We start from the raw sequence: 27,495 nt of genomic DNA, 5'->3' as shown, positions 1-27,495 counted from the left end.
TTTTTTTCATAAATAATCGCAAGTAATATCGAAGAAATGTTACCACTAACATGAAGTACAATATGTCTCGAAAAAACAGTCTCAGAATCAGCAGGATCCGTTGAAGCGTTCCAGAGTTATGACCTCATAAAGTGACAGTGGTCAGAATTGTAAAAATTGGCCTGGTCATTAAGTACCAAATTGGCTCTGTCACTAAGGGGTTAAATAAAACAGGTCCCTACTTACATCTGCGTGTCATCCCATTGATTGAAAATGCTAAAATCTAATTTCACTTTCAAATTTCTGTAAATCCTAAAGGTTTCCATATGTTTGCCACTAATAGACATGATATATTGAATCCGTTTTGTCATTAAAGGAATGATAAAGTGCAATATTTTGACTCATTTATTTGATTTTATTCTCTTTATCTACTTCTAGAACTTTTATGAAAACTTTATGTAGTTTCAGGTCAAATTGATGCAGAAATAATGGAAAATTCTGAACGGTTCACACCATGTCTGGGTGTGATCACAAAGCCCAGCCAGACTTATGTAGGACACGACCATGGCTGAATGGCTCATCTGCTGTATGTGTAAAATACAAATATGCTGAGATTACTGCACTTTGCTATGGCTCTACATGCTGGATAATAAAGCATATTCCTGTCAGATCTGCAGACATATTGCAGTGTACCACAGATAGCGGTGTCAGAAGTTCTCATGAAAATTAACAGCAATGGAAATTAATTATGCAATACATATATAAGTATTATAATAATGAATTTAAATAATTCTAGCTGATCAGCTGAGACATTTTTACATGATCAATTATTGGTATTTTTCACAACTTAATTAGGTCATTCAGCAGAACAATCAGAATTGCGTATTACACCTTGGTCTCGATTTATCTAAGCTTTGAAGAGCCACATAACTTTGACACAACTGGCTCATCAAATTCATGAAGAGTAGCCATGTTTGCTATGCCACAAGTAGTACTACAGAAGGGGCTGGAGTTAGAGGATTTATGGCGAGGTGCTCACAGACATGTTTAATCATCCAGCATATGCCCATTCATGAATCAGATGTGTCTGACTCCAGCATATTGCCTCATCAAAACAGGCATGAACAACGCCAGTCTGGATGTATCGGGCCCTATTTACATTGGAAATATGGTAGATTTCTGCTTAATTTTAGAAACAGAAGATACACTATAATAGCATTTTAGTACTGTTGCCTCATCTGTTGAGCTGGGATTGGTAAGGGCTTTTGCACAGAATATTCTGGTGCTTCAACTATCTATGTTTCATGTGAATGAATAATTGCTCCAGGTGCCACATTTTATATTTCACTATTTCATGTTGCACGATACAAAACAACTGTATCTGTGTCTATGTGATATCTATATTTGGGATGTACTACTTGAGAGAGCGCTGATAAGAGGCTTAATAAACCATGTAGCAGTATTGGCTCGGCATGATTTAGCCACGAAATATGAACCAGAATGTATCTATTCGCTGTATCTAAAAAGGAGCAGAATTGAAATAATGCTGTGGAGTTATTTTTTGTGCCATTTGTGCTGATCATACAACTGGCCTGTTCCCATCCTCTAACAAGACAGCAGGCTATGGTTAGAGTCAGTGGCGTAACTTGATGCTTGGGGCCCTTGATTATCGCAAGTCTTTAATAGTAATAGTCTTCTCTTATGGAACAAAGGGACCTATTGGAATTTCAAGGGCCATGGTGTGATTGCAACCTCTGCACCATTTATAGTTACGCCCCTTGTCAGAGTTAGGATTTAAGGGCTGTCAACAGGAAGGGATTTGCGGCATGCAAATAAATTAAAAAGAAATATCAAAGTTTTTTTTTTAATTAATAAGATAAGAAAAAAAAAACTTTTTTTAAGATGTTGTTCGCCATACTAGATGTGGAGTCATTTCACTCAAGTGTTTTATTTTTGATAATGAAAAATCAGATTGGTAAATATATATTTTGCAACTTAAAAAGAGAGAATATGTCTTTGAATTATGATAACATTATTATTATGTTCTTTCTACAGATATGGATGCCAAGCAGTGCAGCCTGTGGATGTTTCTACCTCTGGTTATGTCTCTATTCACTACAGTTGGTCTATGGATAGTGTAAGTAGTGTAAGATAGTGAAAAGCCAGAACTAACATATTAATGACATATATCTGTTGGTGTGGTCTGACGCCCCCACTAATTGGCTATTATCTGTTCCGGCCCATCCGGATGTAAGTCAGGTACAGAGCTGAAGCAGCGTAGATATGTACACTGATTACAACCAACTGATGCTGGAGCAGATAACAGCAAATGAGTGGGAATGTCGGGTGTCGACCCCATGGATAAGATATTGATGACCTATCCATAGGGAAGATCATCAGTACGTTAACCCAGGCAACTCCTTTAAGCTACTGATTTGACTTTTAATCTGATAACTGTTTTTCACCTAGACTTAATACTTTTCCTTTCTGACATTTTATTGACATAGTTTTCACAAATACTCAATACGCTGTGACTTAAAAAATAAACAGATTGTCTTATGTTTCATCTAATGGGTGCTTGTGTTTGGAGAAAGCCAGGAACCAGGGCACCGAACATCTTCCTTTTGGTAATTTTATTAGTGCAGAGAAAAAAAATCAGAAATCACAGACGCAGACTAAGGGTACCGTCTCACAGTGGCACATTGGTCGCTACGACGGCACGATCCGTGACGTTCCAGCGATATACTTACAATCTCGCTGTGTCTGACACGCTACTGCGATCAGGGACCCCGCTGAGAATCGTATGTCGTAGCAGATCGTTTGAAACTTTCTTTCGTCGTCAAGTGTCCCGCTGTGGCAGCATGATCACATCGTGTAACAAAGGTGTGCACGATATTGTATACGATGTGCGCACAGTAACCAATGGCTTCTACATCGCAAATACGTCATGAAATTATCGCTCCAGCGCCGGGCATGGCGAAGTGTGACCGCAGTCTACGACGCTGGAGCGATAATGGAACGACGCTGGAGCGTCACGGATTGTGCCGTCGTAGCGACCAAAGTGCCACTGTGAGACGGTACTCTAACACTGAACAGAAGACTTTTCAGCAATCATTACCATTATCGGTAGGATCATAATGAAATGTAACACCTCTATACACAGTAAATGGAATAGGATCCCCCATTTACAATAGGCAAAGTCAGATTATACCCTCACCCTCCTGCTACAATGACCTTTGCACCAGAGGAGTAGCTGGTAGTTTGTTTTGTGGCTGTCTAACAGCCACAAAAAATGCTGCGGCTGGGACTCAATCATATCGGCAAACTTGAGTAACGAGCACTTGTGCTCATCACTTCTAGCTAGGGGTTCAGCTCAGGGGGGTCAAACGTCTGATTGAGCCCCTAACCAGGTAACCCTGAGTACAAATACGGTGGCTCACCCTAATGGTGTGTATAGGGGAACATCACCAGATGACTGCACTGTTGCTGAAAATAAATCTCTATACAAAGACAAACATTGATATTACCACCATATGGTGACTGTATAGTGGTAGTTACCAGTCCTATTGAACGTATAAAATATTGCAGTACAGTTATTGATGCATTATTGATGGTGACTTACAGCTGACGTTCTTTCACTTTTCCCAGCTTTTCCATCCATCTGACTCAGACCGACATGATAACTTTTCCAGGCAGGACTTGGCTGCACTGCTGCAGAGATTACAAGAAAGACATATTTGACTTCCCACATTTCTTGCACCATCCTTATCTATTCCTAATCTGCACTAACTCCTCATCCTGCAGATACCCAGTACTGAGCTGCTGCTGCCATATGTGTCCCTATTACTGCTTCTGCTGTTTGGCACAAGAACAGTACTCCTTTATGTAGGAGGGCCTCCACAGTAGCCTCTACAATGTTTGAGGACCCTTTTCCCCACTGTATGAGGGGCCCTCACTTTATGATACCCCCACGGTCACCATACAAGTTTTAAGATAAAAAACATGATATACTCACCTAATCCAGGATCCTGACGAGTCCTCCAGCATTGTCGTCATCATGATAGTGCCTGCATAGGATGTTAGAGTCACCATGTCAGGACTCTGACACAACTGCACCTCTGCCACTACGTAGCCTTGCTATTCTGTAGAACTTATGCTTAAAGGAACCTGGGTTTTACAGAATGAAGAGTAGTAGTGAAGGGAGATCATGTCTCCCCTCTCTACTGCAGAACTCAACTATATTGGCATTCTGCGCATGCCAATATAGTTAAGGGTAGTAGTAGCTCTGGGTTGGCCCGGGCTCCCCCACCCTGGTAGCTATGACACTGCTTTGCACTGATAAGTATGGTCTAAATCAGTGTATTCTTGCTATTAGCCATGTGGCCAACAGGAAGTAGGAGTTTAAAGCCTCTCATACACTTGTTAGATATCTTAGATATCTGTTGGACGAACGATGGTTCGGCTGATGTTTGGCTGGCAAATACCTCGACTAACTGTCCCATACATAGGAGCGCTTGCTCTTCTGTGCGTTCTTATGTTCCTTATGAGAGAGTAGCTGCCAGTCATCTATGGTGGCAGCTTATCTCTAAAGAACGGGATCCAAGAAGTATTGTTTCTCCTTGCGGAGAGTGACATGTTAAGCATGTCGAGGTGAGGAGGCTTAATTCTGGTTTGGCTTTTATCCTAAGTCATGTGACAAGGCTCATTAAAGGGTTGACATTGACTGTTAGGATTGCTACTTCCAATAGGTGGCACTAGAGTTCTAGTCCTCTTCCTCTCTGAAGAGACAATGTGCATCTCTAAAGAACAAAAGGATCGTCAGTCCAAAATCAGACATGCCGGATCTTTAACTCCACCACAACAAACATCTGTCCCAGACTCCATAAACATTAAACTGTTAATTAGATTTTCTAGTGAGAAAATTGCAAGCTTTGTTTTATCCCCTTTCTGCCAGCTGACGGAATAGTACATCAGCTGGCAGAACCCCCGCTTTGAGGTGGGCTCCGGCGGTGAGCCCACCTCAAAGCCGCGACATGTCAGCTGTTTTGTACAGCTGACATGTGCGCACAGTGAGCGCGAGTGGAATCACGATCCGCCCGCGCCCATTAACTAGTTAAATGCCGCTGACAGCGGCACTTAACTGGCGCTCCCGGCCGGACGTGCTCGCCCTGCTGACCCGTCACATGATCGGGAGTCATCGGTGCATTGCCATAACAACCAGAGGTCTCCTTAAGACCTCTATGGTTGTTGATGGCCGATTGCTTTGAGCGCCACCCTGTGGTCGGCGTTCAAAGCAACCCTGCATTTCTGCTACATAGAGGTGATCTGTGCTTCACCTCTATGTAGCAGAGGCGGTCGTGTAGTGCATGCTTCTAGCCTCCTATGGAGGCTATTAAAGCATGCCAAAATTAAAAAAAGTGCTTAAAAATATAAAAAAAATAAAAAATATATAAAAGTTCAAATCACCCCCCTTTCGCCCCAATCAAAATAAAACAATAAAAAAAATCAAACCTACACATATTTGGTATCACCGCGTTCAGAATCGCCCGATCTATCAATAAAAACAAAGAATAAACCTGATCGCTAAATGGAGTAGCGAGAAAATAAATCAAAACGCCAAAATAACGTTTTTTTGGTCACCGCAACATTGCATTAAAATGCAATAACGGGCGATCAAAAGAACGCATCTGCACCAATATAGTATCATTAAAAATGCCAGCTCGGCACGCAAAAAATAAGTCCTCATCCGACCCCAGATCACGAAAATTTGAGACGCTACGGATATCGGAAAATGGCGCAATTTTTTTTTTTTTTTTTTTTTTTAAGCAAACTTTGGATTTTTTTTTACCACTTAGATAAAAGAGAACCTAGACATGTTTGGTGTCTATAAACTTGTAATAACCTGGAGAATCATAATGGCAAGTTAGTTTTAGCATTTGGTGAACCTAGGAAAAAAGCCAAACAAAAAACAAGTGTGAGATTGCACTTATTTGCAATTTCATTGCACTTGGAATTTTTTTCCTGTTTTCTGTTACATGCCATGGTAAAACCAATGGTATCGTTCAAAAGTACATCTCGTCCTGCAAAAAATAAGCCCTCACATGGCCATATTGATGGAAAAATAAAAAAGTTATGGCTCTGGGAAGGCGGGGAGCGAAAAACAAAACCGAAAAATCGAAAAACGCTCCGGGGGTGAAGGGGTTAATATAGATTGTGATATCAATAATAAAAAAACGCAAATGTTTAAAAAAAATAAATTTAAAGGGAAGATGTAATTTTAATTTGTATTTCATAAATCAGTAGTTCACATGAAATAAGCAACTTTGTAATATATCTTATTGGAGGAATGTACTGTTTTCTCTTCCCAGATTGATAATTCGTTCTCAATGTATGGGTTAAGTCTGTATTCAGTGAAGACAGATCTTCCCATTACTATGATAAGCGATAACTTTTAATGCTTATAATATTCTATAGGGTGAGGAGGGAAGAAGCTAGGGGCGGACAGATATTGTACTGTAATTTGCATAGAGCCAACTGCCATCTCCTATCAACGTAATGGGAAAGTCTGTCTTCACTGAATACAGATTTTACCTGTGAATTGAGCATTTTTGAGAATGAATGATCAGTTCACGAAGAGAAAGAAGGTTTCTGTGATAAAGATATGCTACAGAGTTTTCTTATGTTCACATGCATTGTTGATTTATGAGAAAAAAAATAAACAATGGTTGTTCCTTAATGTTAAAAACTGATTTAAGAATAGGTAATACTAATTCCCTTTAAAAACTTTGTTGGCTGCAGTGGTATTGTTAAATTAAACACTGTAAAAAATTCTTAATATTTCTTTCTTTCTTTTGGATTTAAATGTTCACTTTTGCCTTGTTATTATAGGTACTTCATTGCTATAGAAGATGAGAAAATTTTTCCTTTAACCATAAACAGGTAAGGGGATTAACTCAATACCTCCTGGCAAACAAAAGCCTCATATGTGTGTGTGTGTTGTCTATCTCCTTTATAATAAAAAACTATGCTTACCGAAAATATCAATATTATTATTTCCAATACAAAAGCATTCTACAAAATGTATACACCGCGTTCCAAATTATTATGCAAATACTGTTTTTTCTCTGAATTTCCTACATGGTCTATGCAAATGAGTAAGTATAATGTTGAAATTATCATCAACCATCAGAGTATAACTCACATTTTATTGGACAAACCTCCCCATGATAACAGTATTTCTTTCAAAACTAAAAAACGTAAAATGCACGGTTCTAAATTACTATGCACAACAGTTTCCAAACATTTTATAGGTTGTAAATAGCTGAATATGGTCATTTGTTGGGTTTGCAACTGTCACAACCTGGTTTGTGAAACCACTGTGCCACGGACCGTGGAGAGACTGTTCACTAGAGCCTCTGATGGTGAGGTTAGACTTGGCTCCTGATGGATGCCAGGTGACACTCAAGGACAGACCAACGGACATGCAACAGCTGGACCCACAGGACTGACTGGAGGGAGCAGCTGGCAGAGTTTGTATTAGGGTGCTTTCACACTAGCGGCGTACGACGCACGTCGCAATGCGTCGTTTTGGAGAAAATACGCATCCTGCAAAGTTGCCTGCAGGATGCGTTTTTTCTCCATAGGCTTGCATTAGCGACGCATTGCGATGCATTGCCACACGTTGCAACCGTCGTGCGACGGATGCGTCATGTTTTGGCGGACAAAAACATGTAACCTTTTTTTGTGCGTCATGTCCGCCATTTCCGACCGCGCATGCGCGGCCGGAACTCCGCCCCCTCCTCCCCAGACAGTACAATGGGGTAGCAGATGCGTTTTAAACTGCATCCGCTGCCCCTGTTGTGCTTTTTTTTCACAGCATGCGTCGGTACGTTGGCACGACGCATTGCGTCGTGCGACGCTAGTGTGAAAGTAGCCTTAGAATACAGCAGATAGAGTTTGCATCAGAGTGCAGCAGACAGAGTTTGCATCAGTGTGCAGCAGGCAGGATTTGCATCAGAGTGCAGCAGGCAGGATTTGCATCAGAGTGCATCAGGCAGGGACAGGTATGCAACTTTACCCAACTTAGACAGCAAAATAGGAAGGTTGCCAGGCACCTCCCCAGTGGGGAGGAATCAATATATACATAATATCCCACAGCTATTGGCTGGGGAGGAAATAGCAAGTGCACGCGCTGACCCTTTAAGAGGGAGGGAGTACACACATGCTGGCCCTAAGGACATGGCTAGATGACCGGCTGGAAGCATGCAGAGCATGGGGAAGGGAAGAACTGACTGCAGCACGGATGAGTGAAGTGACACACGGGAGACCCTGCCTGTGAGGGCAGGGACCCGGCATGATGCTAACAGCAGCATTAAGAGGTCATATTTACTGAAATCAAAAGCTTTTTCAATCAAAAACATCTCAGATTGATTGCAGTGATTGAAAGAGCCCCGTGACACAAGCCATTCAAGAAATTATAAGAAAAACAAAAAAATACATGTGTATGATACTTTGTAAAATACTCTGGAACAAAGTGTATTGTGTAGTGTTTTGTAATGGGACTCAATAAGCAATGAACGCGTCTGTAAGGCATATAGGGTTGGACTGTACAATCGGCATTTACATTGGTGCATTTTCCCAGTGTCTGAGGTAAATGCAGACATGAATGGGGCAAAAAAGGTTTTTCTTCAAAGCTTTTCTATCTTCAGTGCCACTATAAATGAAGACATCTGCAAGAAGTTTGCATGTTTTCCCCTTGCTTGCATGGCTTTCTCTAGGGAATTTAGATTGTAACCTTCAATGGGATCAGTGATGATGTCTGTAAAGCGCTGTGGAATTAATGGCGCCATATAACTGAGTAAAGCAAATAATAATAATAATAATAGAAAATATTGAATTTCATAATGTTATATAAATGAGGGCACTCTGGTGCGTGGCCTGGATGATGGCGGCGTTGTGCTCATAGTGTCAGTGTGGGTGTGCACACAAGGCTGCGATGTGCTGTGGCTTCTGCCTGTTTGTGTCTGTCCCTTGCTACACTATGAGTGTATGGCTGTGATCATCCAGTGTCAGTTTGCAAGTACAGACAGGAGATGCAATGTTCACTTGGGCCTTAGGGCCTTAGAGCCAAGTCAATCAATGTGAGGCAACAACTTTATTATGCAAATAGGAGGGCATAACGGTTCACCAAAGTATAGGCCACACCAAGGGTGCACTGAAGCGCCCTCATTTTGCATATCAAATAAAAGTCGATTTAAGTTAGGCTCTACTAGCCTAGTATTTTTTAAATAGGGGCTAGGCCCCTATATAAATGTTTAGGCTGTTTAAATGCCTATTTTAGGGGTGACAGTCTCCCTTTAATAAAGTTGCTTTCCTGTTGATAATAAAACTTGACATAACATTTTTATGGGTAACAAAACATTTTTAAGAAATTGTAAAAATCAAAAATTATGACTTGATACATTTTTTATTTGTTTTTTTTTTTGTATGTGGGTATTTTTTGATAATATTTTTATTGCAGACTCTTAAATGTATCTGATGTAATAAATGGCAGCCAGAACCTCACAGACAAGTTCCTCTTAAATAGAAGGTGACTTCTTTAACCCATCAATCAGCTGTTTTGTCTGGGAGTGTCTTAGTAAGATCCTATGATCTTCCCTAATGGGGCATAAGGGCAGGGGATCTTTTCGTATGACAATCCCTTGTAACTGAGGAGAGGACACAAGATTACCTAGATATTAATACAGTCATGGCCAAAATGTTGGCAATCTTGAAATTGTTGCAGAAAAAAAGAACTTTTTCTTTCAGAAAATTATCGCAATTACACATGTTTAGTTATACATGTTTATTTCCTTTTGTGTGTATTTGAACAACACAAAAAAACCAGAGAAAAAAGGCAAATGGGACAAAGTTTCACACAAAACCCCAAAATGGGCCAGACAAAATTCTTGACACCCTCAACTTATTATTTGGTTGCACACCCTCTAGAATATAGAACTGCAATCAGTCGCTTCCTATAACCATCAACAAGCTTCTTATACCTCTCAACTGGATTTTTTCACCACACTTCTTTTGCAAACTACTCCAGGTCTCTCATATTTGAAGGGTGCCTTTTCAGATAAGCAAAACCCATTAGAGGTACAAGGATCTAATCAATCTAAGTGGTAAAATATAACTTTTAATATTCAAGAGTAAAATATGGGTAGCCAATATCTCGCCATGACATATACAGACATTAAAGTGTTAAGTTAACCAATGCTCAACTAAAAAATGGTTGGATCTCACCATTAGAAGATCATGCAGAAGGGAGAAAAGTGAAATTAAATCAGACAGGTAAAACTGCGTTCCCTGCCATACCCAATGACATATCTCAGGTCCTGACAAGGACAGTGCCTAAGTGTGACCTATTCCTCTAAAACTGTCCTTGTACAAACCCTCCCTATGTTTTTCATCACCCTGTAGTGGGGGGACTCCTCAGGGGAGATTAATGTAAATAAAGGAATAGACTATGAATGGTCCTGGGTAATAGGGGTCCTCCTAAGTTTCAAAAAGGACAATTAGGGGGTGCTGTAATGATATCACGGTCCCTTTATGTGGCAGAATGCTGACAGAGTGCTGTGAAGCACATGGATCAAATGCTTGCCTGGAGCAGCCATTTAATGCCTATTTACAGAGGCAAAGTTCCACCTTCAGTGTCTGTGAAAATCACCATATCCCTGCAACATGTCTCCCTTTCCATACATTATCCTCAGTATATGGTCAAAAATTATGTTGAAAAGCCGAACTTTTAAATTCCTATTTTGCATCTGTATTCTCTAAGAAAGCAATTGTAAGATCAGCTGATTTTTCATGGTGCCATTGAAGGATTAAAAGAATCCACACTCTCTGTAAACCAAGATGGTGAGGGAACACTTATATAATTTAAATTAATTTAAATCTCCTGGTCAAGATTGAATTACATCCTAGGGTACTGGAACAGATAGCAGAGGAAATTGCAGAACCACTAGCCGGAATCTTGGAAACATCCTGGAGAACAGGATAAGTCACCAAAGATTGGAGAAGGGCAAATGTTGTCCCCATCTTCAAAAAAAAGGAAAGAAGATTGAGCCAGGAAATTACAGACCAGTGAGACTTCATTCTATACCAGGAAAGATCTTTCAACAAATTATTAAAAAGCATGTATGTAAATACTTGTATAAGAATGTAGTAATTAACCAGAGCTAGCATGGGTTTGTAGCAAACAAGTTATACTAAACTAATCTAATTTCCTTCTATGATGGAATGACTGACTGGATGGATCAAGGAAAATGTGGTAGATATAGTATATCTCGACTTCAGTAAAGCATTTGATAAAGTATCTCATAATAAACTTATTGAAAAAATGACCAAGTATGGGATTGACAAGGTTACGGTTAGGTGGATTCATAACTGGCTCAGTGACTGTACTCAATGAGTGGTAATAAATGGTTGCACATCCAATTGGAAGAGTGTTTCAATTGGGGTACCACAAGGTTCTGTCCCCAATGTTGTTCAATATTTTTATACACTATCGTTCAAAAGTTTAGGGTCACTTAGACATTTCCTTATTTTTGAAAGAAAAGCACAGTTTTTTCCAATGAAGCTAACATTAAATGATTCAGAAATACACTCTATACATTGTTAATCTAGTAAATGACTATTCTAGCTGCAAATGTCTGGTGTGTAATGCAATATCTTCATAGGTGTATAGAGGCCTATTTCCAACAACCATCGCTCCAGTGTTCTTATGTTACTTTGTGTTTGCTAACTGTGTAAGAAGGCTAATGGATGGTTAGAATACCCTTGCAACCCCTTGTGCAAGTATGTTAGCACGGCTGAAAACAGTCTGGCTGATTAGGGAACCTATAAACCTGACCTTCCTTTGAGATAGTTGAGAATCTGGAGCATTACATTTGTTGGTTCCATTAAACTCTCGAAAGCTAACAAATTAACCCTATACCACTTAAGATTAATCAGATAAAATGTAACTTTTAATAAATTCCTCTAAAAATATAACCATCAATCACCATACAAGCAGCTGTGCTAGCTGTGTTCACCCTGCACCAATTTGCCTGCATCCAACCCCTACCTGTCAGCGGAGGTTGGCACCCTGAAACAAATATACAAGTGATGGCGCCTCCACTCCTCGGCGGCTATCTCTAAATCTCCTAGATGGCTTATGCTGGTGAATCGTGCATACGACATTCCCTGTCCCAGGCAGCTGGTATTCTATCTGTAATGGAGTGGCCAGCTGAGTCAACAGATCTCAACCCCATTGAGCTGTTGTTTGAGCAACTTGACCATATGGTATGCAAAAAGTGCCCATCAAGCAAAACCAACTTGGGGGAGGGGCTTCTGGAAGCATGGGGTGAAATTTCTCCCGATTACCTCAGCAAATTAACTGCTATAATGCCAAAGGTCTGCAATGCTGTAATTGCTGCAAAGGGAGCATTCTTTGATGAAAGAAAAGTTTGAAGAAGAAAATTATTATTTCAAATAAAAATCTTTTTTTCGAACCTTGTCAATGTCTGGATTAGATTTTCAATTCATTTGGCAACTCATTTGATTAATAAAAGTATGAGTTTTCATGGAAAACACAAAATTGTCTGTGTGACCCTAAACTTTTGAATGGTAGTGTAAATGATCTAGATAAGGGAACTGTAGGTAATCTAATCAAATGTGCAGATGATGCAAAGCTAGGAGGAATTGCTAACACTAGAGAAGACAGAGAAATGATTCAGAAAGATCTAGAAAAACCTGAACAATGGACAGCGACTAATAGAATTGTATTTAAAAGAGAGAAATGCAAGATTCTACATTTGGGCAAGAAAAATGAAAATTACATCTACCGAATGGGAGGAATAGAACTAAGGAACAGCAGGTGTGAAAAACACTTGGGAATACTAATAGATCACAGACTGCACATGAGTCAACAATGTGGTGCAGCAGCAAAAAAGGAAAACACAGTTCTAGGATGTCTTAGCAGACTTTTTATTTTCTTTTTTTTTTCAATTTTATTTGCAGAAAAATATTACATTTTAATGTCATATATAATTTTCATGCTAACAAATTGCATTTTTGATAACTGTTCAGGGCGCCAGGTGTGTTTGACGCCCATTTTTTCTATTTCCAGCCCACCCTATATATGTAAGTAATAACATGTGGTTAGTATTGGCTATGTACCTGAGGAAGTGGACAGGACGTCCATGAAACGCGTAGATTTATAGCCCTGAATAAAGTATGCAACTCTTCTGAACTTTGTGATTCCCTTGCCGGATTTTGGAGGAGCGCGGAATTGTCGGCATCTTGAATATCCTATCCAGAATAACTAAACATTGGGGAATTCTGAAAATGGACAAGGATGTTTGTAAGGTGGTGGGTGATATTCCCCAGATCACTTACAGAAAATACGGTCTATCCAAGATAGGGTAGTTCAGTCACCTTCCACGTACACACAATCCCAATACCTGGATGCTGATGATGAAACCACCATGGTTCTTTAGATGCGGGGATTACGTGATATACCCTCACCCATTGGTTGGTAAAACCTTTCATAGCCATGTGACCGGTGAACGGAATTGCAGAGGAGCATAAGTGAAAATATGGGAGACATATGGAACAAGATAATTTATTTATTTTATTTAAAACAAGAGGAATACATCTATTGCTAAGCATGTCAATACGGAACATGGATTAACCTCAAAGTCGTCAAGTTCACTGGAATTGACTTGATTAAACCATCTCCCAGGGGTGGACATTTTGACAAACTGTTATTGCAGCGAGAGGCTAGGTGGACCTTCCAACTTAGTACAATAGCCCCATTTGGTTTAAATGAACATCTGAATTATGGTTTATTTCTCTGATTATAACCCCCCGTCTTCTCAAAAATATCCTTCATTCTCCCTATTACCTCATTGCTATCTTGTTACGTACTAATGTGATCTGGTGTAGCAGACATACCTGTCTATAAAATCAGATTAGGGGCCACCATATTTTACAGATTTGAAGGTGCCCCTGTGTTAATGTATTTTCAGCTCTACTATGAGTGAATGGACATATATCATAATTCAGTTCTCTGCCTCTGATGGTCTTCCCCACACCATGGAAGTTACTCTGACCTGTCAGGACGTATTCAATAATGGGCTTTTGATCATTCCCATTGAAAGAATGCGACTTATGGATAGTCACCGGGACGCGTCACCATGACAACAAATGTTCATCAGCAAGGCACGGTAGGCATGCACAAAAGCACGGTATCCAATAACGTATGCCATGTCATATTACCACACCAACTGCTGATACAGGTTACCAAAGCCGGCGAACAGTGGGACTTTTGAGTAAGCACTCCAAGAAAAGTGGGTCGGCATCATGTTTAAAAGAAAAAAGAAAAATTAGTGATACTGACCAGATGGAATAATGGATAGAAAGGGAGACATGTGGGTAGGCAGGGATATGGTTCTTTTCACATTACCTATTTAAGTATGGGACAAAAGGTTGTTATGGGAAACACTCAATACTCTATGAGAATTGTTTCAAGTGTCATGTAACCTGACATCAGCATGTGATCTGGCATCAGCAATACCCGGATATGAGGTCAGACACCAAGCGGAGGAACCTTGTCTCTATACATAGGCATTAAATGGCTGCTCCTGGCACTCTGTCAGCATTGTGCCACATAACGAGGCTGTCATGTCATTACAGCACCCCCCTAATTGTCCTTTTTGAAACTTATGAGGGGTCCTATTACCCAGGACCCTTCATAGTCTATTTTCTTATATACATTCATCACCCCTGAGGAGTCCCCCACTACAGGGTGATGAAACGCATAGGGAGGACAGTTTTAGAGGTATAGGTCACACCTGGGCATTGTCCTTGTCAGGATGAAAGATATGTAATTGGGCATCGCAGGGAATGTAGTTTTACCAGTTTCACTTCATTTCTCTTTTCTCCCTTCTGCATGATGTTTTTGCTGATCAAAAACTTCTAATGGTGAGATCCAACCATTTTTTAATTGAGCACTGGTTCACTTTATCACTTTAATGGCTGTATGTCACTGCGAGGTATTGGCTAGCCATATTTTAATCTTGAATATTAGAAGGGTACCTTCTCCCAACAGCAATTTTAAGATCTCTCCACAGGTGTTCAATGGGATTTAGATCCGATTCCCTGCTGGCCACTTCAGAACTTGCCAGAACTTTGTTTCCATCCATTTCTGGGTGCTTCTTGAAGTATGTTTGAGGTCATTATCCTGCTGGTAGACCAATGACCAAGGGTGCAAACCCAGTTTTCTGACACTGGGCACTACAATACAACCTAAAATCTGTTGGTAATCTTCAGATGTCATGATGCCTTGCACACAGTCAAGGCACCCAGTGCCAGAGGCAACAAAACAACCCCAAAACATGTTTGAACCTCCCACCATATTTGACTGTAGGTATTGTGTCCTTCTCTTTGAAGGCCTTATTCCATTTTCAGTTAAATTCAATGTCAATGAATAGATTGCGCTAACAGTAATGCACCCTGAGCACTTTATGATTATACAGTAAACTGTATAATTTTGTTTATCCCTTATATGCCTTTCTATGCTTCTCTATATTAGCATTATTATAGCTATACGGCTATTGCCTTGATGTGCATTTTTTTGGTGACATATATTTTGTTCTTTAAGGGGATCCATAGTATTTAATAGATGGAGAAGTTTTCTGGGTTATATTATCTACTGATGCATCCTGAGCCTGTAAGACTGCATAAATTTCTTTGGAACTTGATTGAGCCTTCTTATTCACCATCTCAACTATCCAGCGTTGCAACCTTTCATCAATTTTTCTCTGCTGTCCACATTTACGGAGATTGACTACAGTGCCATGGGTTACAAACTTCTTGATTGTGTTGCGCACCGTGGACAAAGAAATAACAAGATCTCTGGAAATGGACTTTTAACCTTGAGATTGTTGATATTTTTCAACAATTTTGGATCTCAAGTCCTCAGACAGTTCTTGTCTCCTCTTTCTGTTCCCCATGCCTAGTGTAACACACACAGACACAAAATGCAAAGATAGAGTCAACTTCTCCCCTTTTTATCTGGTTTCAGCCATGATTTTCATATTGCCCACACCTGTTACTTGCCACAGGTGAGTTTGAACAAGTATCACATGCTTGAAACAAAGTTGTTTACCCACTTTTGGAAAGTTTTCAGCAATTTATTCCAGCTCATTTTTGGGATTTTGTGTGAAATTATGTCCAATTTGCTTTGATTTGCTCTTGTTTTTGTCTAGTTTTTCATCTGTGTCTTAGTCTTCTTTGATTCTTCTTCTTCTCTCGGCCTCTCACAGCTCTCAACCTCTGAAACACACAAAGACGGTAACACCCTGGACCTGGTCTTTGTCCGGCTCTGTTCAATTCCCCACCTCGATAACTCACCACTTCCCCTCTCTGACCACAACATTCTCTCCTTCACACTCACAATTCCTCGCCCACCCCAGCACTCTCCTACCTACCACACATTCAGAAATCTACATGCTATTAATCCTCACACACTTTCAGACTCCTTACACTCATCACTGTCCCCAGTCTCCTCTTGTCCCTGTCCTGATCTGGCTGTACATTACTTCAATGACACTCTTAGAAGCACCCTAGACCAAGTAGCTCCCCTCACCTTCAGAACCTCCAAACACAGAGTGAAACAGCCCTGGCTCACATCGCAAACCCGATTCCTCCAGCGATGCTCCAGGTGTGCTGAACGCTTATGGAGGAAAACTCGCACCCCAGAAGACTTCTTGCACTTCAAATTTATGTTAAGAACCTATAACTCTGCCCTTCACCTTGCCAAACAGACCTACTTCACCACCCTGATCTCCTCACTATCCAACAACCCCAAGAAACTTTTTGACACATTTCACTCCCTCCTCAGGCCAAAAGCACAAGACCCTATCACAGACATTTGTGCTGATGACCTGGCCTCCCACTTTATAGAGAAAATAGATAACATCCGTCAGGAAATCCGCTCCCAGACACCAAGTGCAATGACTCCCATTCCTCCCTGCATCTCCCCTGGCTCACTCTCCACATTCGATCCCATCACAGAAGAAGAAGTCTCCAAGCTCCTCTCCTCTTCTCGTCCGACTACATGCACCACCGACCCCATTCCCTCACACCTCCTCCAGTCTCTCTCTCCAGTCGTCACAACTCACCTAACTGCAATCTTTAATCTCTCCCTCTCCTCTGGCATTTTCCCCTCCTCCTTCAAACACTCTATCATTACTCCATTACTAAAAAAACCCACCCTTGACCCATCATGTGCAAACAACTACAGACCGGTCTCCAATCTACCCTTCATCTCAAAACTCCTGGAGCGCCTAGTCTACTCCCGCCTTACCCGTTACCTCTCCACTCATTCCCTCCTAGACCCTTCACAGTCCGGGTTCCGCCCCCTACATTCAACAGAAACTGCACTCATCAAGGTGACCAATGACCTTCTGACAGCAAAATGTAACGGTGACCACTCTCTGCTCATTCTCCTCGATCTTTCTGCAGCTTTCGACACTGTTGACCACCCTCTCCTACTCTCTAGGCTCCAGTCACTAGGCATTAAGAACACTGCTCTCTCCTGGTTCTCTTCCTATCTTTCTGAACGCTCCTTCAGTGTTCTGTTCTCCGGCTCCACTTCATCTCCTCTTCCTCTCACTGTCGGGGTACCTCAGGGCTCAGTCCTTGGCCCCCTTCTCTTCTCCCTCTACACGGCCCCAATTGGACAGACCATCAGCAGATTTGGCTTTCAGTACCATCTTTATGCTGATGACACACAACTATACACATCAGCCCCTGACCTTACCCCCGCTGTACTACAGAACGCCACTGACTGTCTGTCTGCAGTCTCTAACATCATGTCCGCTCTCTATCTGAAGCTCAACCTCTCCAAAACTGAACTTCTTCTGCTCCCGCCTTCTACTAACCTCCCTAAATCTGACATTTCCCTCTCCGTGGGTGGCACCATAATAACACCCCGGCAGCAGGCACGCTGTCTGGGTGTCATGTTTGACTCCGATCTCTCCTTCACCTCCCACATACAATCTCTTGCCCGCTCGTGCCGCTTACACCTAAAGAACATCTCTAGAATCCGCCCTTTTCTCACCATGGAGACAACAAAAACTCTCACTGTCGCCCTAATCCACTCCCGTCTGGACTACTGTAACTCTCTTTTAATTGGCCTCCCCCTCACGCGACTTTCCTCTCTCCAGTCTATCCTTAATGCAGCAGCCAGGGTCGTCCATCTGGCTAATCGTTACTCGGACGTGTCCGCTCTTCGCCAGTCATTACACTGGCTGCCCATTCATTACAGGATACAATTCAAAGTACTTGTTCTCACCCACAAAGCTCTCCACAGTGCGGCACCCCCTTACATCTCCTCCCTCATTTCTGTCTATCGGCCTAACCGACCTCTGCGCTCTGCAAACGACTTTCGACTAACCTCTGCACTAATCCGTACCTCCCACTCCCGACTCCAAGACTTCTCCCGTGCTGCGCCAATCCTCTGGAATGCTCTACCCCAAGATATTAGGACCATCCACAACTTGCATAGCTTTAGGCGCTCACTCAAAACTCATTTGTTCAGAGCGGCCTATCGCGTTCCCTAATCAGTCATTTTATGTTTGTGTGTGTGTGTAGCCCATTCACTATCTCACCTACCCCCCACCCCCTGAAGATGGCTGGACCATCATTGTAAATACATCATTGTAAATACACACCTGTACTTTGTATCTCCCCACCTCATTGTAGATTGTAAGCTCTCACGAGCAGGGTCGTCTTATTTTGCTTTATTGCTGTATTGTTAACATTGTTACCTATGACTGTTGTGTTTGAAACTGTTAAACTGTAAAGCGCTGCGGAATATGTTGGCGCTATATAAATAAAGATTATTATTATTATTATTATTGTTTTGCACCTTTTTTGAAGTCTACTTCATATGCGTTTACCTGTTCTTTTTCACTTAATTCATCATTTGCAAATTTTGTTGCAAATGTACAACATTCCCCCGGAGTGATTTTATGTATGCCAGAATTTAATTTTTTTTTATGACATTTTGCGCACTGTGTGACTTTTTGTGCTAAAAAGTCCCAATATTTTTTTTTTTAGTTTATGCACAATTTATGAACCATGTGTGCCTATTTCAAGAATTTAAAACAAGCAGCTACCTCTCTGTTTAATGTGTGTCGACCAGGAACTCCTATGTACAGACATCCAAGACTTAAATGACCAAACTTGTATATGAAAAAATGAAATTCCAGCAGAAAGGAGAAAAAAAATCGTCCACTTTATTTTAGATACATTAAAATTCCAGATTCCATATCGCCTGCCTATGCGTTTCAAACAGAGCTGTTCTTTGTCATGGCCTGACTGAGGACACATCTGTCTAACAGGACAAAGATACTGGCACTGGAATATTAATGTATGTAAAATAAATTGGACATTTTATAAAGATTTCTCCTTCTTGTTGGAATTTAGTTTTTTCACATCCATATTTTGAGGAACAAAGCAGCAATGAATACCACAAGACAAAAAAAGAAAACTGAATTAAAAAATGAAAATAATTGGGGCAATTTTTTTTTACAGCTGGGTGAATAGTGAATTTAAAGGTATAGGTCATGTCTACAATAGTTTCAATGTACAAGTTTGAAAGTACTAATACAATTTACTTCTGCCAGTAATTTTATTTTTTCTGAATCCTAACTCCTGGGCACTAATACCACAGAAAGTCTGGTTTGCATGAATTTGTTGAATCCATGCCTTGTTAAAATCTCCAATTTCACAGCAAAAAGTTTTCTAAAGTCATGCATGCAATGGTTGTCATTAGGCTGTTTGACATCTGACAAAATAAAACACACATGGCAGAGAAAGTGCTTGGCAAGCTATGTCAGGAAAGTTTTAACTGTATTCTTTCTTTCTGCTTTTTTATTTTAAAGCCCAATCCCAAATATACGACCACCCTATATAAGGTAAATATTCTAAAGTTTCTTGTATGGAAGGACTGTGGTAGTTACTGTATGTCTTCAATTTGTAATATAATGTTGATTGCATGTAGTAACATGGTATATACGTATGACTTTAGAACCATAGTGTATATGTACTTTATTAGTAAAAATGTCACAATGGAGATCCATGGTATATATGACTTGTATCAGTTACAATGTTTTTTTTCCGTAGGAATACGGTTGAAAACCAATATAAACTGTTTATTGCGTGGAAGAATCAGGATTTATATGAATTGTATTAGATATAATGTTTTTCTTTTGCCTGGAAGAATTATGTGACTTAACTAAAATGACTTCTGTATTTTTAAAGTGTTGCAGGTGATGCTCCCCCTGCAAGCTGTGTGTTTAGTCAAGTCATGAATATGGCAGCTTTCCTAAGTAAGAGAAGATTTTCAAAAAATGTAATGTTGGAAATGGTATAAAAGTACATAAAGTGCTTAAAGGGGTTGTCTGGCCTTAGACTACAAGTCTGCAGTCACTCTATAGCTCTCGCGGTACGTGTTGTGAGAAATCTCTAGTGCCGGCACTGGAAGCGGGCAGGCATGTGACCTCAAGTATGTGATTTGCCACATTCCAACTAGAAATGTTCGGCCTCACTCTATTCGCTTACATTGGGAGAGGCTGCACATGTCTTGTCAGTACATAACCACATGTATGCAAATCATATACTTGTGGTCACATGCCTGCCGTTCCCAGCACCACACAGTGCGCAGAGAGCACAATGTGAGGATTTACAAATGTGCAGTAACATAGACTTGTAATCTAAGGCCAGACAAGCCCTTTAAATAAAACATTAAGGCTGGGATTACATGGCATGTTTGGCCGCGAAATAGGGTGTACAGCCAAAGATCACTATGTTTCGGTTCTACACCGCAGCATAATGTAGGTGAGTGAGATTACAATCTAATTCCTAACGTAACACGACTAGTAAGTCACAAAAAGTTAGATCCAGTTACATTTTTTTGCATCTTGCTTGTTATTAGTTTGCAATGCGACCCCATTCACCTGAATTACACTTGGTTACCAATCTTTAGACCACGTGACTTGTGTCCTGGCCATAGTTGTCATGTGGCCCTAGCCCAAGGCTGTTTTCACACTAGGGAAAGCTCCTAACGCATACGTTAAATGAATCTTTAGCCTCTGATTCACCAGAAGAATGTCTGTGTTTCCATTTTTGTGAAAGCATACCATGCTCTATGGCAGCTGTCAAATCTTCCTTCCTAAAATACTTCAAATGGAAACCTCGGATGAACACTACAGACAGAGAATAAAATAAAATATGTCTATTGATGTCATATTGGGAAAAAAATTCAGACATCCAAAAATGATTGCGTTTTAGCTCTTTTAAAAGATATCAAAGATGTCAATCATTTTCAACAAAGAAATTCTCTTTTTAGAGTTTTTCAAAGACCTAGAAATTGTATAGGACCCACAGGTTATTGTGCAGTACATACATAGTATTAATTAACAATTAATATGATTCTACAAGCAGCGACAGCTTTTGTTGTCAGGAAGGCAGCTTGATGTTGATGAACTGCTATGGAATCCTGAAAGGAAGAAAATAATCCAATGACTTTTCTTTCAGCCTTAATTATTGCCGTCCTGCGTTTCATACAACTGAAGCCAAAGACAGTCAGCCCTTGGCTAAGCATCAGTGGACTTATTGCCTTATGCCTGACGTCCTTTGGAATGACTTTACTGGGCAACTTTCAGGTACTTAGTAGCCAATTCTTTACATTTATCGTATATTTTTACATTTTTTTGGAAGCTAACAAATAATTTATCTAGATTACTGAGGCTCCATTCAAAATCTTGCATCAGGTTTATGGAATATTATTTATTATATCAATATTTTAAATGATGAAACCACAAAAATACATAGAAACACAGATTGATTTCTGCAGCTGGAAAAACTACAGTTATATGAAAAAGTTTGGGCACCCCTATTAATCTTAAACTTAATGTTTTATAAAAATTGTTTTTTTTTGCAACAGCTATTTCAGTTTCATATATCTAATAACTGTTGGACACAGTAATGTTTCTGCCTTGAAATGAGGTTTATTGTACTAACAGAAAATGTGCAATCTGCATTCAAACAAAATTTGACAGGTGCATAAGTATGGGCACCTCACCAGAAAAGTGACATTAATATTTAGTAGATCCTCCTTTTGCAAAACTAACAGCCTCTAGTCGATTCCTGTAGCTTTTAATGAGTTCCTGGATCCTGGATGAAGGTATTTTTGACCATTCCTCTTTACAAAACAATTCCAGTTCAGTTAAGTTTGATGGTTGCCGAGCATGGACAGGCCTCTTCAAATGATCCCACAGATGTTCAATGATATTCAGGTCTGGAGACTGGGATGGCCATTCCAGAACAGTGTAATTGTTCCTCTGCATGAATGCCTGAGTAGATTGGGAGCTGTGTTTTGGATCATTGTCTTGCTGAAAGATCCATCCCCTGCGTAACTTCAACTTTGTCACTGATTCATGAACATTATTGTCAAGAATCTGCTGATACTGAGAGGAATCCATGCATCCCTCAACTTTAACAAGATTCCCGGTGCCGGCATTGGCCACACAGCCCCAAAGCATGATGGAACCTCCATCAAATTTTACTGTGGGAAGCAAGTGTTTTTCTTGGAATGCTGTGTTTTTTTGCAGCCATGCATAACGCCTTTTTGTATGACCAAACAACTCAATCTTGGTTTCATCAGTCCACAGGACCTTCTTCCAAAAAGAAATTGGCTTCTCCAAATGAGCTTTTGCGTACCTCAGCCGACTCTGTTTGTGGCGTGCTTGCAGAAACAGCTTCTTTCGCATCACTCTCCCATACAGCTTCTCCTTGTGCAAAGTGCGTTGTATAGTTGACTGATGCACAGTGACACCATCTGCAGCAAGTTGATGCTGCAGCTCTCTGGAGGTGGTCTGAGGATTGTCCTTGACTGATCTCACCATTCTTCTTCTCTGCCTTTCTGATGTTTTTCTTGGCCTGCCACTTCTGGCCTTAACAAGAACTGTACCTGTGTTCTTCCATTTCTTTACTATGTTCCTCACAGTGGAAATTGACAGGTTAAATCTCTTAGACAGCTTTTTGTATCCTTCCCCTGAACAACTATGTTGAATAATCTTTGTTTTCAGATCATTTGACAGTTGTTTTGAGGAGCCCATGATGCCACTCTTCACAGGAGATTCAAACAGGAGAACAACTTGCAAGTGGCCACTTTAAGTAGCTTTTCTCATGATTGCATACACCTGGCTATGAAGTCCAACGCTCAATGAGGTTACAAAACCAAAAAAGTGCTTTAGTAAGTCAGTAAAAAGTAGGTAGGAGTATTTAAAACAAGAAAATGATAAGGGTTCCCATACTTATGCACCTGTCAAATTTTGTTTGAATGCAGATTGCACATTTTCTGTTAGTACAATAAACCTCATTTCAAGGCAGAAACATTACTGTGTCCAACAGTTATTAGATATATGAAACTGAAATAGCTGTTGCAAAAAAAACAATTTTTTATAAAACATTAAGCTTAAGATTAATAGGGGTGCCCAAACTTTTTCATATAACTGTAATTCTGCAGCAGTACAGGCAAAATATTGAAAAATTCACCAAATCTACTTGATTTCTTTTTTCTTGGAACCCCAAGTATCCCTAGTACAAAGGGGCAATGGAGCCAAATTCCCTTAGCTATCCTTAGTACAAAGGGGCCATGGAGTCCAATGCCCCAACAATCCTTATTATAAAGGGGCCATGGTGCCAAAAGCGCTAACTATCCCTTGAACAAAGGCCATGGCATTATATTTTTACTACACGTTGTTGTTCCTGACTAGATAACGGCACTGTTCAATTATTTAAGAGAATAGAGTCAGGTTGTAGTACTAAACTATATCTGAACAGGACCAGTGTTATGATGGCAAAAAATCTGAATGGGACATTGGGCTTTGATATCCTTGGAACTGCTTCATTGTAGAAAAAAGTGGTCTTAGGGTATGTTATAGTATACTGATATGTGGTTGTATCTCTAAGGATATGCCATTAATTACTGTGAAGGGAATATCTTGTTTCCTTTACATGAAGTATCCAGATATTTAAAGATGCCTGCAATGGAAAATAAAAAGCTTCACCATTCTATTACTACTTTTTAGGCCTAGTTCCCTCCACACTGCTTTCATGTTTCCTCCACATCATCTAGCCTTTAACCTTCTTCCATACCTCTTTCTTCCTAAAGAAATGCCTTTTGGGTGGTATTCAAGGTGATTTGCCATCTTTTCAGGGAGCCTGGATGGTTTCCACTGCTTCTGCCTCCACTGCCTCCCAGATATTCCAAGAAAGTTGGAAAATATGAGTTTGAAATATTCACGTTATTTTGGCTGTATGTCTCTCAACAAGAAGGAAGTAAAGGGTTTTAGTAATTCTATTCTACTTTTATCCATATTAAAGTGCAGCTCTTTAGACACTGAGGCGCATATCCTAATAGGTTTCTAGGTGGATCAACGGAAATACACCTTGAAGGGATTGTTCAGGAGTAATACATTGATCACATATTCATATGAGATGAGATCGGTGGAGGTCCAACACTCTTACCCCCACCGATTAAGTGATATGTGCACCAGCAGCCGCTGAATGCAAGTATTGGACTAAGCGGAACACCACAGAACCATACATTATTTAGGGGCTACGTACTGAGTACTGCCGTTGACCTCCCATTCAAGTGGTTAATATAATAGTTATGGAAAACACTTTTAATAACATTGTGAGATAAAAGGAAGTAATAGTTTCCTTGTCTCACACAAATTTGACTATGTTGCCCAGAATACAATTCACTTTAAACTACTTGATTCTAGACTGGTTATGATTAAACTAGATATACTATGGTACATATCGTATGTGCAATGATAGATTACAAACCTGATTTTTTTTTGCAGCAAACTCTGTCATTTTATTTTGGAAAATGTGGTAACAAAGAAGAGTGTGTACGATGTATTCAGTGTGAATTATTTAAGATCTGTGACTTTCAGTCTCCATTTCTTTGTATTTCTGAAAGCAATTATTAAAGTTTAATGATCAGATGTTTTTCCTTCCTGATACCAGCTAAAGAGCAATGAACTTATCCATAATGTTGGCACCTCCATGACCTTTGGATTCGGCACAATAGCCTGCTGGATTCAGTCCATCCTGACCTTTAAAATAAATATCAAGAATGAAGGAAGAAAAACTGGAATCCCCAGAGTTATATTATCTGCAACAATAACACTCTGCGTTATCATCTGTATCCTTTCTATTCATCAGGACAATTCATTAAGTGTGATGTAGGTGTGATTGTGTTTTAATAGAGCGGTTAGAGTGAGTGCACAGAGGAAAAAAACAAAATATGAGTCTTTCATCATGCATGCAACCAAAAGTATCCATATTCTTTGATGCACATCATTATTGACCCTAGTGTGTACTGGTAAACAGCCAAAGCATCTGTAACATCAAAAAGGTGCAACACCACTCTAATTTTTGTGATTCCAAACAAGTTCATAAGGACAAAAGGCGTAAAAAGCACAAAACTTTTAATGACATTGAGTCTCACAAAAAGCATCTTGAGCTCCTTTGTCAAGCGAAGATGAAACAGTTATTTTCACAAAAACTGCTTTCTAAGGCTGGGTTCACATTGTGTTAAAGCAGCCCTTTCAACACATGCGTTAAACGGGCTGCTGTTAACCCAAGTGCAGAAATGTGATCGTGCTAGCGCAGATAGAGCTAGCAGATGCTCTATCTCCGCTAGCGGAGATGGACCCGGAAATGCTGCAGCCCGCGTCCCAGGGTCCGTCACTCAATGACGGCACATTGCTAGCACAACCATTTTGGGCGTGCGCTAGAGCGATGCATCCGACATAGGGCTTAATGGCGGCATTAACGGACTGTGTTACACTGCGGTATGCCGCGGTGTAACGCAGTCTATCTAACCGACTGGGGAAACGTAGTGTGAACCCTGCCTAACTAGAAAAAGATAAGTAGGGCCATACTCTAATATTAGGTATAGTATTACATGGAGGGTAAAGCTTCTGCTGGGTTAGAATACTTCAGGTTACATTCTGCCACTGGTAAGACTTTAGTTTTGTGATACAGTGATCCTGCTAATGAAAACATCTGGGCCAAAATTGGGTGAATGCAGGTAAAAACTTGAAAACCACAATTATGCTAGAGAAGCAGAATGGAGTTGTCACAATATTAAGCCTAAACCTCATTGCCCAGAGGCAATATTGCAACAACAGAACATAGGACACATATCAGAAGCTGAAAACTAGACATTTTTTTTTTATTTCATTTGAAAAAAAGTACCTAATTGAAAAATTGATGGCAGTCACACATCTCTAAAAAAGTTTGGAGGTCATGTCTATCATTGTGAGGCATCTCCTTTTCTGTAGCATCGCAAGCATGGCTTCGCTGAAGAGTTCAGGTGATGAAGCGGCCACATGCAGTCCAGACTTTTCACCAATAGAAAACATTAGGCGTATTATGAAACAAAAAATTCAGCAAACACCCAGGACTGTTCAGTAGTGTTGAGCCACCCCCCTAGTGTTCGAGTTCGGTTCGGTTTGTCGAATTGGGGCGTGTTCGTCGAACCCCATTGAAACCAATGGAAGGCAAGCACAAATACACACAAACACATAGAAAACACCTTAAAAGGTGCCCAAAAGCTGATAAACTGCTCAGAAGACACAACAAACACATGAAAAAGTCACAAGTACATATAGTCATGCGAAAAAAAAGAGATGGAGGAGTAAAAGGAGGAGGAGACACAGATATAGGCATGTCATGCCCTTCTAAAATCAAGAAAGGCTGGAGTAAAAATCTAAAATCAGCCTACCAACACACAGACGTCGTGACAAATTTTTTTTAAAAATAAATATCTTTCTTTAGGTAGAATGGCAGGTCTATTAAGAACACTTTCCTTAGAAGACATAGTGGTATCCCTAGTGGGAGTCGTGCCAAAAAAGGAGCCCAATACATTCAGACTAATCCACCGTTTGTCATATCCAAGGGGCAGGTCAGTAAATGACAACATCGACGCCGAACCAAGTACAGTACTATATACTGTACCTCCTTTGATGAGGCAATCAGGCGGGTCAAGAAGTTGGGAAGTGCACCCCAATGGCCAAAACAGACATTGAGGGGGGCATTCCGGTTACTACCTGTGCCTCCGAATAGTGTACGCTTCTAGTGGGCTGCTTCTGTGAAGGAGCATACTACATAGATCGCTGTTTGCTCATGGGGTGTTCCATATCCTGCTCACTATTTGAGGCGTTTAGTCGCTTCCTCGAATGGGTCGTCATGGACGTTTCTAAGGGGGCACATTTTATCCATTACCTCGATGACTTCTTATGCCTGGACCCAAAAGATTTGTGTGAATACACGCGGTAGTCCACCTGTGAGAAGGAGAGAGCTGGAGGGAGAGCGGACACCCCAGAGCCGAGGGGTTAGATT

General features: G+C 40.5%; 1 protein-coding gene across 1 annotated transcript in view; it reads left to right on the top strand.

The window, feature by feature from the left end:
• The window catches only part of TMEM150C (transmembrane protein 150C), a 313,387-nt gene that overhangs the window by 275,427 nt on the left and 10,465 nt on the right, over positions 1-27,495 (top strand). The window contains exons 3-8 of the mRNA XM_077274713.1: positions 2,035-2,116; positions 6,868-6,918; positions 19,956-19,988; positions 20,335-20,402; positions 21,610-21,737; positions 25,114-25,291. Coding sequence (XP_077130828.1) covers positions 2,037-2,116; positions 6,868-6,918; positions 19,956-19,988; positions 20,335-20,402; positions 21,610-21,737; positions 25,114-25,291 — 538 coding nt within the window. The 5' untranslated portion in view covers positions 2,035-2,036. The remainder of the gene's footprint in view (positions 1-2,034; positions 2,117-6,867; positions 6,919-19,955; positions 19,989-20,334; positions 20,403-21,609; positions 21,738-25,113; positions 25,292-27,495) is intronic.

The sequence above is a fragment of the Ranitomeya variabilis genome, chromosome 1, assembly GCF_051348905.1.
Source record: "Ranitomeya variabilis isolate aRanVar5 chromosome 1, aRanVar5.hap1, whole genome shotgun sequence".
In the NCBI taxonomy this organism is placed as follows: domain Eukaryota; kingdom Metazoa; phylum Chordata; class Amphibia; order Anura; family Dendrobatidae; genus Ranitomeya; species Ranitomeya variabilis.
Note: the sequence above shows the minus strand (reverse complement) of the source record. Positions and strands in the feature narration are given on the sequence as shown.